This window comes from Pezoporus wallicus, unplaced genomic scaffold (genome assembly GCF_028554395.1).
Source record: "Pezoporus wallicus isolate ANWC-B61680 ecotype Strahan unplaced genomic scaffold, APGP_CSIRO_Pwel_v1 contig_5104, whole genome shotgun sequence".
In the NCBI taxonomy this organism is placed as follows: domain Eukaryota; kingdom Metazoa; phylum Chordata; class Aves; order Psittaciformes; family Psittacidae; genus Pezoporus; species Pezoporus wallicus.
In genome coordinates, this window is record NW_026637335.1 from 2,661,005 (window position 1) to 2,675,298 (window position 14,294).

General features: G+C 47.5%; 1 protein-coding gene across 1 annotated transcript; it reads right to left on the bottom strand.

The window, feature by feature from the left end:
- Nucleotides 1-6,903: 6,903 nt before the first annotated feature.
- On the bottom strand, nucleotides 6,904-13,967 carry LOC130596838 (G-protein coupled receptor 83-like). Its single transcript, XM_057404836.1, has 4 exons — nucleotides 13,568-13,967; nucleotides 12,722-12,847; nucleotides 11,291-11,424; nucleotides 6,904-7,498 (listed from the first exon to the last, which is right to left on the bottom strand). The coding sequence occupies exons 1-4, from the start codon at nucleotides 13,949-13,951 to the stop codon at nucleotides 6,904-6,906; spliced, it is 1,239 nt and encodes a 412-aa protein (XP_057260819.1). The 5' UTR covers nucleotides 13,952-13,967.
- Nucleotides 13,968-14,294: the final 327 nt, after the last annotated feature.

Below are 14,294 nucleotides of genomic sequence, written 5' to 3' on the forward strand. Positions count from 1 at the left end.
TCACACTGATTACAGTACTCAAGTTGGATACAAGTGTGGATTTGAAATAGCAATGACTTCTGCAGATCTGGGTGAGGAATATGCTGCAGTTCTGGTAGAAAGGCATGAAACTGTCAAAAATGATGGTTTGAAAATTTCTGTTGCTTCTTTCAGCTATAGACACCAATGGAACATCCTTGCAGAGGGGCAAGAGACCACAAAGGTTCAACAACTGCCAGTAACATAGTATGTCTTAGATATGTACATATACAATGAAAGCATGTGTGTATGATAGACAGATGACACTTGGATATATATATGTATTTAAGATTCTCTTTTATAGGACCCTCAGACTCTCAGAAAGAAAGCATATAGAGCTTTATGCTCTGAAGCAGCATTACTTGCAAGGCAATAAGCAGAAATGCCATTCACGGGGACACTCCGTATCAGTGTCCCTTATAGTGTCCCATAAAACAATTGGTTTTGTCTCCAGCAGACAAATTAGATGGTCCATCAATCTGAATTCATAAAGCAAGTCATCTGTTCTTATCTCCCAAGGAGATTTTTATGAGGCCTGTAATGGAAAAGACCTCAAGTGACAGACTATCGTATTGTAAAAGCAAACACATGGCTTCTGCAGGACCCTGGTGTTTTTCTGGGCAGGCTTATTACTACATTTTCCTCTCACCTCTGACAGGACAGCTACTTTTCATTGACAGCTCATTGCAGAGGGCAGTGTTGTATGATTTGGCATTGTTGAATGAGGCATTATTAGGCAGTGTGGGATCACGACAGAATAAAACCTCATTACACGTGCAGATGCTTTAACTCAACCCTTACTACTGGGGCAAAGGAAAAAATATTGGGGGAGGACAGGACAAGATGTGGTTTTGCTTTGCTGTCTGGAGTCTTCCCAAAACCCCCTACGGGAGGATTTGCTTCAGTGAGCACACCAGGTACAACCACTTGCCATCATCACTTCCCTCCAGCCCACTGCTACCTGCCCTCTGTAGCACAGGCTGGAGCGTTGCGTGCACTGCAGCAGCATTCAGTGATCTGCTTCTGCACCACTACCTTGTACCATCAGACAGTGACCCCAAACGGCTTTGGTCCTGTTCCAACACAGACACTCGGAACGCAGCATTGACAGCAGTCTTGACAATGAGATCACCCTCAGCCTAACTGCTCAGCACAGAAAGCTCACTGGGATAAGCCGAGTGGTGCAGACATCGTTGGAAAGGTATGTGTGCTGGAACAGCTTGGACATCAAGCTCATGAAAGCAATTTAGGATTATGTACCTGAATGTGGGTAGGGATTACTGCTGAGCACTGGTAGGACAAGGCAGCTTTGTAAAAAGCCTTCAATCTTGAAACTGAGAGCTGGCTGAAGCATTGTGCTTGGTGTGATAAACCTGCTCTTACCCTGTCAGTGTTCCTCCTTGGACTTCATTCGGAGTCTGGGATATCAGAAGCATTTTTCTCCCTACTGCAGTGCAGGAGGTGATGGCTTGGGGAAAGCAGGCATGTTTGCTTCTTAGTCAGTGAGAGGGTAGAGCCGTGTGCCCTGACTTGAGGGAGAGACTCTGCTGCCCATGGCAGAGAGTGTCTGCTCATTATCCTCCAAGTGTTAATTCTGGGTTTCCCTTTGCCTCCAACCCTCTTGGGCAAGGTTCAGGCTTCTTCATCCCTCTTCTTCCCTTGTTCTGTGAGTGCTGAGTACCGAATGTCTCAGTACAAGAGGATGGTCCCTGACACTGACCCACCTCCATCCCCACTTCCTAGAACTTGGTCTAGATTTAGCTGAGAATATTGCCATTTATTCCTTCCACATGCTTTGGACAGCCCCTTGGTACTGTTTTCCACTAACTGATGAAAATGGTATTGTTTCTCCTTCCTGAGCTAATTCTCTGACTCATTGTGTTTTGGTTTTCTTTCTGCTTGCTTTTTGTTAATCGAGTTGGCATTTTGTGGTTTCTTTGTTCGTTATGTGATGGTGCTATACAGGGAGATTTGTCTCTGAAATTCAGGTGTTCCCTGCAGGATGCTCTGTGTTACTGTCTTCATCAGCACCTATGCTGAAGGCAGTTAGATGCATTTGGCATGAGCTAACCTTAATAAATCTGGGCTGTTCATCATTCAGACATGTCTCTGCTGCATCTTTGCATACTGATTTGTGTGTGCTCAAATGGTTTCTTTAGAGCAGACTTCTGGTAACCCAGTGTTTTAATAATCTACCTACTGCCTCCTGGGGCTTTTCCTGCCTGGGACAGATACTGCCAAGGACAGCACTGCTGCTGCTGCCAAAGCTGCAGGGTGACAGCTCAGTCCACAACATGTGAGCAGTATGGGGGTTCTTCAGGTGGTACAGGCTTATCAGGGGACTCTTCCCCCATGCCCTGTTCCCATTCAGCCCTCCGGCCTCAGGGTTGCTGCACCATCACGCTGCAGGGATCAAATCATGCTGTTTCTGCTGCCCTTGTGTCACTGCTGCCTCAGCCAGACAGATCTCTGCACAAACCCACAGCAGAACAGTAGCGTGGCTCTGCTGGGAATGGGGAGGAAACCCCCAGCAGGAAGTGGTGGTCCTGTTTTTGGATGCTCTTCCTTGGTCTTGGACGCTGGGCTGCCACCAGCACCACTCGGGAAGCCATTCCCACAGGTGAGCAGTGTTTCTGAAAGCAAATTAATGAATGTTTAAGCATCTATTAACCTGCTGAGCTGGCTCAGACCATGACCTGTTTGAGCAAAAGCAGAATTTCTTAGATTCTCTTTTCCAGAGCTCGGCTAGGTAAGCCCTCTGACTGCTGCAGTGAGCCTTGTGCCTGCAGCTCAGCAGAGATGTGATCTCGTGCCCTGCAGTTACCATGCCTTGCCTTGCCGAAATGCGTGACATAATGTACTTTATTTTTTATTTATTATGTTGTGCCTCCTATTGTTTGCCTGAATGCTGCTGAGAGAGTGCTGCTGTGTTAACCTGGGCATCAAGTGATGCATCAAGTGATGCAACAGCCTCTTGGCAACAGACAAGGCATATGAGGTTTTGAACCAGGCACTGATAATTACCAGTCTAGATAGCTAAACCATTATGAAGATGAAACACAGTCAGCTCTTACATCATGCCCATTTAGGGGAGAATAGTGAAGGGGTGCTACAATTGACAGGTCCAAGGAGAACCAGCTAGGTTACTTTTCACAGGGAGAGATAGCTAACTACATGGATTAGCAGAAGATCAAGGGAGTGTGAAGAGACCCACTACTTCAGAATGAGGTCTTTGATTCCTCTGGAAAAAGATTAGGAAGGTATGTATGTGACAGGGGCTCACAGAACAGCTGTCCTACCGAAGGGATGATAGGTACAACTTTGAGGTTTGCTTGCTGTTTACCAGGAATGTGGCTGATTCTGAGGAAACCAGCAGCCAGTCTCTACCAGTATTCTTGGGCAGGCATCTCAACAAACTACTGAAAATCTCTATCTATCCATCTTGCACTGTAAAACAACCCTGGGGGTGGGATTTAATTCCCGGCTTGGCTTGTACCCCAGAATTTCCCAACAGCAAGGCAGATTTCATTTCAGAATCACAAGAGCCATAGCTTAACCTTTGCCATGGAAGTGTTACCGTTGTTGCTACAGTTATTTCATAGAAGCCCAAGATATAATATGTACATTGAAAGAAAACACAGAAATATCTCTTTAGAAACTGTGTGCACTGTGCATCATAGGCACGCTGAGAACAACGTGCTAGAAGTCTGTGCCCGTGCTGCTGCTTGGGTGTTGGGGCATGCACAGCTCCCTGAGCTGTTACAGAGAACTTTGGGAGGCAGAATGTGATTTTCCATCTTCCATTATTTCTTTGTGAAATGTTTTCTTTGTGGGCATTATTAAACAATGCCTGGAAAGTTTTGTTTGGGGCAGTAAGCTAGCAAATAAAGAACATGCTCATCCAGGATTAGATTTTATGGGAATGTTTTCGTTGAACTCTTCATGGTTTTGGGTGACACCAGTGGTGTTTTTCATGTGTCTGAATCCGTCAAATAACTGTGAACAGCAAATAAGCCCATGAATCACAGCTAACCAAGCTCTGTGTCTGCCTTATTAACTGATGGATGCTGTTATCACGGCTCATTTAGCACTACTGCTACAGCACTAGAGATGGGTACTCTTTACTTATTACTTGGTGTAAATCCTGTTACCTACTCGAAAGAGTGAGTTTGACCCTTGATTTCTGAAGGGGCCCTGTGAGAGCATGTTGGGAATGTTCAGTAGCCCGGATCAAGTCCTCAAGATCCAGCACAAGCACCAGGTAGGGTTTGGTGCCACAGAGCTCCCCCCTCCTGCCTCCAGACCAGGTCCTGAGTAACTCCATGCTTTACCCAGCCATAACTGAACTCTCTTTTCTGCTGATTTTACATCCGCTCCTGTTAAAAGCTTGTGTTACATGAACCAAAGGATAAAGGGTGCTGGGGTTTGCAGTCTTTGGGGAAAAGTCTCTTAAACATTTGAAGATACTTGTGTGGAAATGGGCTGCTACACTCTGCAGTGGAAAATGAAAGCTCCGTGCTGATAACCACTTTTCCACAGGGAATATAAACTATTTAGATACAAGGGAATACGTGGTAGTTTGAAGGCCATTCACTACAAGCTGATGAAGAGCCAACAACAGTAAAAAAGCAAATGACAGTTTCACTTAACAATTAAATGGAGTAATGCTCATTAATTAGAGATACTTTTAACATTCTGAAAAACTCATAAGGATGTTTTTCAACTGAAAACAGACCCTGCTCTAAGCACAGAGAGGGCAGCACCTGCAGCCAGCAGCAGGCTGCTTTGAATTCCCATATTCACACACCTGTTGGTTTCCAAGTGAAATGTCTTAGGGATTGTGTGTTCATCTGTTGCTGCTGCTACTCATGATGCTCTGCTGTCTTCTCCTCATGCAGATGTACCAACGAACACCTGAAGTGGAGGGACATGGCTGAGTGGGATCAAGTGGCCTGGGAGCAAGGACCTCTCCCCTCCTTTCTGCTGTTCCTTTGCACTGTGCAAATGGGGAAAAAAATAGTAGGAAAAAATCAATCTCTAGTTTTCTTTCTTTGGCTTGTCTTATCCTTCCCCAGGAAGGTGGTGGTAGCATGTCCTCGCCCCCAGCATTCCCCCCACCTCCTCCTCAGGCAGAAGCTCAGTTCAGACTACCGTTAGGGTAGACCAGGAGCATCCCTGACCCTGAGCAGCCATGACTGCCTTTGAACTACTGAAAACCATCACCTGGTTTCCACAAATACAGACTCCTTAGCTGCTCTACGTACGACATCCTTTCCAGACCTTTCACGGGGTTTTTTGCCCTTTTCTGAACACGCTCAAGGACCTTCACATCCTTCTTAAATTATAGGGCTCAGAATGTCACACAGTACTCAGCCTGCACCAGTGCTGAATACTTCTTATCCAAAGCAGTTTATTTGGGTTTTTGTTGGTTTTTTTTTTGCTACAAGCCCAGCTTTTTCCTATGAATTTCAGGTCTGAGGATCAGAGAGTAGCTGCCCTGGCTGGCCCGTACCAGAGCCCCTCTGTCACCACTGCAGCACTGAGTCTTGATGGATTACCCTGGAACTGTCAGGGCTCAAAACACATAAAACTTTATCCCTGCAAGAGATATATAAGAAAAGACAAGTAATAAGTATTTTCCTGTCTTTTGTCTCTTTTCCAAGTAAGAAAAATCTCTTGCTCAAGCTCAACCAGGGAAGCTGAGAGGAGAAATCTGATCTTGGTGCAATTTTTAAGAGGAGTGGTATGATGGAGGAAGGGGCATCTCTGGCCAGGCTGGGAGATCCTTCCAGGTCCTGCTCCCCAGTGCCCAGCTCCACACTGCTGGTTGAATCACGTGCAGTTCTGGTTTCTTTCTGCCTTTAATGTCTCTTTTCCCTATCTTTTCCTTTTTTCCCTTCTCTCTGTCATGCACTAAATATTTCCTTTATTCTGTATCCTTTTTTTCCACCTGCCTCCCAAGCATAACTAAATTAAACTGTCTTTTCCCCAGGACTGTAAACAAAACCTTCCCTCTTAGGCAGTCAATTCCATTGTTTAAATGAAACTCTTTCACAGCAATTAGTAATTATGCAGAATGATTTAATTCTTTAGCTAGTGAATGCTACATGAAATATGAATGCTGATGAAATATTTTGTGGCTTTTGTTTAGCACTTTAGGTTTATTTCCAGAATTAATATCTTCGTAATAAAACCAAAAATAAATTCACAATGGGCTAAACCCACCCCCCCAAGTGCCATCTGAGGCTGCTGCTGATGATGTCCAGCATGCATTCTCACTCCCCTTGGCCAGGGATGTTAGCTCTGCAGCTCCAGAAGTGGCAGAGGGAGGGGTGGGACAAAGCCAGGGCAGAAGGAGTGAGGGGAGGAGGAACAGCACCTTCTGAAGGGGACGGTGCTGTTGACGACCCTTTGCTCGCTGAGAGGCTTTGGTATAATCTGCTGAAACTCCATATGGATGGAATCAGCCTGGATGTCCAAGTCCTTTGCCCCAGAACAAGTCCATTTTTGTTGCTCTGCAAAGCCCTCATGGCGTGGCCCCTGTTACGAGTGCTGAGACAGGCCAGTGACTTGGGACAGCATGAGCAATGGTGGAAACGCAGGTCCCCCTCCCTCTGATAGTAATAAGATGGGAAACCCTGAAAGCAAATGACCATCTGTGGACCTCCATGTCTCCTGCTGCTTGGAACAGCTGCAGCTGTGGGCTTATAGGGAGGGTGCTTAAGAGGCTTTGCTGCCACCGCACTGAGTGAAGGGGTTGCTACTGTGGTACATGACAAAAGTCAGTAGTAAACAGAGTCAGAGCAACACCATCATTGCTGGAGGAGAAACGAGGAGGTCCCATTGACATCCACGGAACCAGACAACTCACCTCAGCCCTCCAGCTCACAGGCCTGTGTTGGCAGTCTGGATGTTTACAGTGGAGCAAATGGTTTGTGAGGCAGGTGCCTTCCGGTACCTGGCCTGCTCCATCCACGCCTCGTGGCAGGATGTGACCGCAGGTGGCAGAGCATTGTCCTGAGCCTGAGGTACCTTCTGGCACATGCACAGCAGGGACTTGAGCTCTGAGCGGAAGTTCTCATTCAGCCAACAGTAGATGAAAGGGTTGTAGCAGGTGCTGCTCATGGCGAACCAGTGCAGGGAGAAATAGAGGGAGTTCTTTGTCTTGATGCCTAGACTGGAGATGAGCACCACGTAGCAGTTGAGAGGGAACCAGCAGACAGCAAAGACCACCACCACCAGCATCAGCATCTTGATGCTCTTCTTCTTGTTCTTGCGGTGCATGATGTGCTGCTGTGTGGTGATGTCTCCGATGGCGTTACGGAGCCACAGCTTCTTGGCCAGGCGCGTGTAGGTGACAGTGATGATGAGTAGAGGCAGGAGGTAAAGAAGGAGAAAGGTAGACAGGTCCAGATACTTCCAGACCAGCTCTGCAGGCTCAGGAAAATCGGGGAGGCACAAACTCCGGACAGTGGCTTCCCTTGAAAACAAACAAATACATATATAGCACGTGGCCATTGCTGTGCAAATGGATACTGCCAATTTGGCAAAGCACAGTGAGGTTTCCACGGCACCCACAATCACCACTTCAGATTCATAGTACAGACAGAGCAGGGGCAGATACTGCTCAGCTCAACAAAACCAAGCTCAGTCAAACCTCTGTTTCTCAGAAAGCATTCTCATGATGATCTTGGTGTCTCACTGAGGGTAAGACTAGCTAAAGTATATTACCTCATTTTCCCTTAAACTATAGTCTGATAAAAGAAAGACAAACTGGAGATTCCTCTTAGAAGCCACAGATCTTAATTGAATGAGGCACTCATGTGACATGGTAAACGTCACTTCCGCTGGCCCATTCTTACAGAAGGGGGTACTGTGAAAGCAGCACTGATCCAGCTGCATCTGTCCCTTCCCTGTGTGCATAGGCACAGAGGCACCGCCATGCCCATCTTCTCCTCCCCCAAAACCCAGTGCAGGGGGAAAGAAGGCAGTAGGTGAGTCTCACCAAACTCCTGCTTTTCTCCAGGCCCATGAGTGATTCCTACACACCTAGAATAAAGGCACATTATTCCCAGGTTCCCCTGAATGAGCCTACCTGGAAATCCAGCCCAGGATGTGTCACTCCTCTTGCATTTGGGCTGTGTGGACTGGGTCTGGACAAGCACAACTGAACAGCTCTTTTCAGGATGCGACAGTGTCACAGCAGGTGCTGGGATCACCACTGCAGTGCACTTGTGATAGCCCTGACTTGCCTTTGCCAGGTTGGATGTGCAGTCACACACCTTTCTGTGACCCAAGCAGGTACAGGACCCCTTCAGCCACAGCAGAAAACTGCTGCAGCAGCTGGGAAGTCAAAACCCTTATGGACAAAAGAGGAAGGGAAAGGGCCAGGGGCTGTGTGAAAGCCTCACAGGCTCATAGCCATGATGCCACGTGCATGGGCAGCACTCCTTCCTTCCCATACTGACCATCCTCTTCCCACCAGCTTTTTGGGAGACCAACTTTTAAAACCCAATTGCAACATCTTAAAATGGCTGTGATTACTAGAAAACTTGGTTGCTTAACTCAAGTTTAACTTAAGCCTGACAGTTTAACTTCTGATGGTTAACTAACAAAAGAACTGAGTTCAACTCTATGCAGTAGCTCATTTTAACAGTGCTTCAGCAATCTGTCATGTCCAACGCAGCAGATCCAGGCTCTGTTCACACGTTCTGGCTGGCAGCAGATATTTGCTGATGCACCCCAGCACCATCTGAAGAGCAATGCCTCTCATATACAAACAGCAATAAAAAGCCCATGTGGGCAGTCAAACGCTCTCCCTGCCATGCTGATGCGAGGGAAGTGGTTGCTCTGTAAGGGACCCTCTGCATCCCACAGATGTCTGGATGAAGCATTAGGAGAAAGGAGCACTTGCACATGTATTTCCAGCAGATGTTTTCTCCTTTTCACCTCCTCTTTTCTTCCTCTCCTCTTTTCTTCCTCTTGTACCATTTTGCCCTTTTCTCTTCAACCCTTGTCCTCTGCTCACTTGTATTCAGCACAGACTTTAGCCCCCATCAAGCTGCACTTATTCATTGCAGTATTCATTAATATCTTTAATATCCTGTTTTCAACCTCTGGTGCTGGCTGTTGTGCCACAAATAGAAGATTGCTTGAAAACGGACGGCTGCGAGCAGGCCCCATGTGCAGCTGATGGAGGGATGACAACGGGTGCAGGAGCAGAGCTCAGCCAAGTAAGCACCCTGGAGACAATAACGCTCAAGAGGGGACCTGGCGCAGAAGGGAAGATCATCCTTTCTGAGCCACGCTCCTGACCTTTTCCTCCCCAGGATCCAGTTTCCCTGCTGGCTCAAGTGACCCAGCCCCTGCCTGTGGGCAGCTCTGCTTGCCAAAGGGGACCCGCCAGAGCAACAGGAGATCTGCTATGGGGAAGCAAGCATGGCACTCAAGGTGACACCACGGTGCGGAGTCAGACCCATCATAGCCATGCTGAAGAGCAAAGCCATAGGGAAAGAGCAGAAGCAGTGGGGCCGGAGTGGGGCAGCCATCCCTCACCATATTCCCCAGGAATCAGCTGTCTGGGGAATCCCTTGAGCTCAACATGGTGTCTGGGCTGGAGGACAGCTGAGGACTAGCAAGGGTGATGCTTTGGTGCTTGCAGAGCTTAAAAACTCATTTCACCCTCCAAAGCAGGGGCACAGAGCTGTGAGAAGAGGCTCAAGACCATTTCAGGGAAGAGGCTCATTGAGAACCAACCAGGATGCTGTGATTCGGTAAATTTTGACATGACCATGGAATTTACTGCACCGCTGTGCACTGCACCAGAAAAGTGCTGGTGGAGCCCATGTTCTCCTGTCCCTAGAACCCCAACAGCTCCTGGCTCAGGAGACCCTGGCCCTGCAGTGAGCCATTACCAGCAATATCACAACTGGAATTTTCATTCAATGGAAAGCAGGGATAAGAATAGCATGTCCTGGAAGTCCTTATAACACTGAGCTGCCTCAGGCCAATGTGCGGCTAAGTTTCCTCTGGCTGTGCTAAAGGATGAACAGAGGTGGGTGCCATGAAACCGATGGTGGTTGTTCATTCCTAAGCAGTTTGTTCAGTAATACCCTGACCACAGCGGTGAAGCAATGCAAGTACAGGAGTAACCCAACACTTTGTTTATAATGTCTAAGTGGGTGAAGATATTTACGCCCCAGAGAGGTATTAATCACAAGCACGAGTAAGGAAGGGCTGTGGAGCCCCAGATTGCACTCCCATCTTGTGTAACCTTTCATATACAAACAGCAATAAAAAGCAGTCAAACACTCTCCCTGCCCCGCTGATGGGAGAAAACTGGCTGTGCAGCAGGAAGAAAGATGCTTGTCACAGAATCACAGACTCATAGAATAGTTAGGGTTGGAAAGGACCTTAAGATCATCCAGTTCCAACCCCCTGCCATGGGCAGGGACACCTCACACTAAACCATGTCACTCAAGACTCCATCCAACCCGGCCTTGAACACCGTCAGGAATGGAGCGTTCACAGCTTCCCTGGGCAACCCATTCCAGTGCCTCACCACCCTCACAGTAAAGAACTTCTTCCTTATATCTAACGTAAACTTCCCCTTTTTCAGTTTGAACCCATCAACCCTCATCCCATCACTACAGTCCCGAATGAAGAGTCCCTCCCCAGCATCCCCATAGGCCCCCTTCAGATACTGGAAGCTGCTCTGAGGTCTCCATGCAGCCTTCTCTTCTCCAGGCTGAACAGCCCCAACTTTCTCAGCCTATCTTCATACAGGAGGTGCTCCAGTCCCCTGATCATCCTCGTGGCCTCCTCTGGACTTGTTCCAACAGTTCCATGTCCTTTTTATGTTGAGGACACCAGAACTGCACACAATGCTCCAGGTGAGGTCTCACAAGAGCAGAATAGAGGGGCAGGATCACCTCCTTCCACCTGCTGCTCATGATTCATTCACAGAGAAGCCCAATATTTACAATACTCTTTCTCCTGCTGCCTGTTACTGCGCCCTTTCCCTGCTTCCTGGAACAGATCTCTCAGGTTGAAAATACTGTCCACTTAAGATTATCCCCTTGGCCTTGAGTCTGGCATTCCTGCAAAATGCTGGCACTGGGAAGTGAGGTTTCATCCACACGCAACTCCTGCTGATTCCACTGTGTCCTTCCCCAAGCCTTGGAGCCCTTCCAGCCATGCTCACCACTGAGAGCCACTGCTGCAAAGGGCCATCAGGCCTCTCCATGCTCACCTGGAAGGGGAAACAGCTCACCTGTAGTTATACTGGAAAAGCTTTTGGTAGATAGCATGGGGTAGGGAGAAACAGGTTGCCATCATCCAAATAACACAGATGCTCAGCGCTCCCTTTGTTAGTGACATCCTCGGCTTCAGTGGGTTCAGGATGACCTGCAACAGAGACATCACCACAACTCCTGTCACACAGGAATGCAGTGTCCCTTCACCAACACACACAGCAGAGGCATTTTTCGTTGTGATCCAATGCTGTTAAGAAAATGACAGCTGCAATTAGGGAAATGTTCTGCTTATTCGAGTGACCTGGAAAAGGGGAAACACTGAACTTTTCACTCTGCTCAGAAGTGCTTTCAAATGAACTTTTTCCTGTTTTGGTTTTGTGAGGACCGTTTTCCTTAAATTGTGGGTTACATTAGGCAGAGAAAAAAGAAGTTATCTACACAAGCCTCTCTGTTGGTGAAAGACTGGGTATGTTTGTTTATTCTATATGGACTACGTAAAGAAACCTCTTCTGTTTAGCTGAACCTAGGAAGCTGAATGCCTCCTACCCTCTTTTGAGGCATTAACTCACCTTTTATGAAATTTTCTCTGTTAAATGAAAAGGTAAAGAGGTTATAAAATCTGAGAGCCTGGAAAATGTTGTTTGACTGATTACATGAAAGCCTGAACTACCTTCTCCTTCAGGTACTGGCAATGCAGGGAGTGTTTATCCCAGTGGGCAGCTAACATGGCCATGCTGCAGGCAGATGCTGGGCATGGTCTTCTTCCAGCTCTTAAGTCTCTTCCCAGGATTTCCAACAGAGATTTCCCACTCTGCTACTCCTGTTTGTACTGGTCTAGCATTAGTCCCATAGTTGCACCACAGGGATTTAGTCTCAGAATTTCTTTTTTCTCCATCTCTCCTGCAACTTGATGATGCCCAATGGGAAACAAAGAGCAAAAAAACAAATGGGCAGCTAAACCAGAACGTAACTCAGGATGCTACTGGTGTTCTATGGGTTTTGGGTGGTAAACTAAAAAGGTTGGAAAAGTTCCCTGTACAGCTAAAGGAACACTTCGCACTCAGCATTGGCTTAGCTGTCTTTCAAGGCCTCCCATGTATAACACCACCTCCTGAACCAATTTCCGCTGCCATACTTGGGAGCTAGGTTGGACTTGGCTCTTCAAATGACATGAAAAAGGTGTCCTCACCCTTTTCCACTGAAAGCTGGGGCGTGCAGTGCCATATTTTGTGTTTTCCCTCCTGCCCTGTACCTAGAGCCTACGGAAGTCCATCAAGCCTTCCCACCCCTGATACATGAGGGGGATCTTTGAATTTAGCTCTAAAGCCTTCTCACTGGATATGGGTTTAATCCCCAAGATTCAGCCACCTTGAAAGCATGGCTTAACTGAGACTGGCAGGGGCTTGGGAGGAGCCTTGCACTGGAACATCGATCAGGTGGCATCTTACCTGGTGCCTGTCCAGAGCGATGGCTGTCAGTGTCAGTGTGGAGACGTGCAGGGAGCAGTACTGCACGAAGCGGCTGACGTGGCACATGGCCTTACCAAAGACCCACGTGCTGTTCACAAACCGAACCTGGGGGTGGGAGAGAACAGGTCATCAGCCAGATGTTCTGAAAACAATCCCATGGGGAAGCCCACATGGCAGGGCAGCTCCACCTGAAACCCAGAGAAAGGTCTGCTATGCTGGATATTGAAACATTTACAGTAGAGTTTTAAAGGTCAAGCCCCACAGATTAAATGAGTGGTGCTGCTGCAGCCCTCCTGGCCTATTCATATAAGCATCATTTATGAACAGCAGTAACAACTTTTTAATTATACTAACAATTATATTTGGAAAAAGTGAACAAAGACCCCTCCTTTCTGGTCTGCAGAGCTTTCACTGAAGACTTAACCCAAGTGGCAGGTCTGAAAAGCTCGACTACTTTCTTCCAATGTCCTGGGTATGACTGTCATTCAAGTTGTTTAAGTGTGACCCTCCAGTGCTCTCCTGTGAATACATTACATGTTCATCCAGACACTTACTCTGCTTTCCCCAAGAATTTCTTGTGGTTTGGTGGCATACCTGGAGAGACTTTAGGGTCTTTTAGGAGATACAGATTCTAAGAGAGCAAACGGAGCCCCCAGGGTGCTGAACAGTGTTTTACTTGCCTGGCAGAGTTGTCTATTAGACTTGATTGTATTGGGTTCACACCTCAGTCCTAGAAGAGCATGCACAGAGAGGGTGTGACCACCAAGCAGTGCTCTCATGAGAGAATCGTCTCCTGACTGAGGGGACAGCACAGGGGACACTTACCAGGGTAAAAGGCATGTTGAGCAGCGTGATCATAATGTCAGACACTGCCAGGTTGACAATGAAAAGGCTGGTAGCTGAGTGCATCCTCTTGTTCTTCAGCACCACATGGCACACCAGCATGTTCCCAAAGAGAGACATGGTGATAATGACTGAGTATGCCACAATAAGGAGTGCTTTCACTGTCGATTTCTGGGATTCTGGCTCGTATTTAGCCAGCTCAGCGAATTTCTCCCACTCAACAATATGGCTGTCTGTCCAGTTGAAGATGGTCCTGTTGGTTGCTTGGTAGATTGACATGAGTTTGGGCAAGGAAGTGTAGTGGTCAAACTCCTCAAGAAACCCCATCATATGTGACTTGTACAACTGAAGCAGCAAGCGAGGCATGGTGGGTTCACCTGAGCCTTCAGTAAGCTCGAGGCCACCCGGATCACAGCTCCAGCTGACCTAGGAAGTGTTCCATCACCTTGAACTTCTTGGTTCTCTAGGAGGCTGGTAAAGATGAAGCTGACACTACAAACACCACCTTAAGATGAAAAGCTGGAGGAAACTTCCATAGTGTGATGGGCTCCCCCCGTGCAGAGGCAGCACTGGAGAGCAGTTCCAACTAGCATGTTGGAAAGGGGCTGGTTTGAGACCACACACTTTCAACCCCTTTGTGTATCAGGAAGAACAATAGCTCCACAGGCAGGCTGGAAAGAAGAACTCACTATTACATGCAGCACCTGTA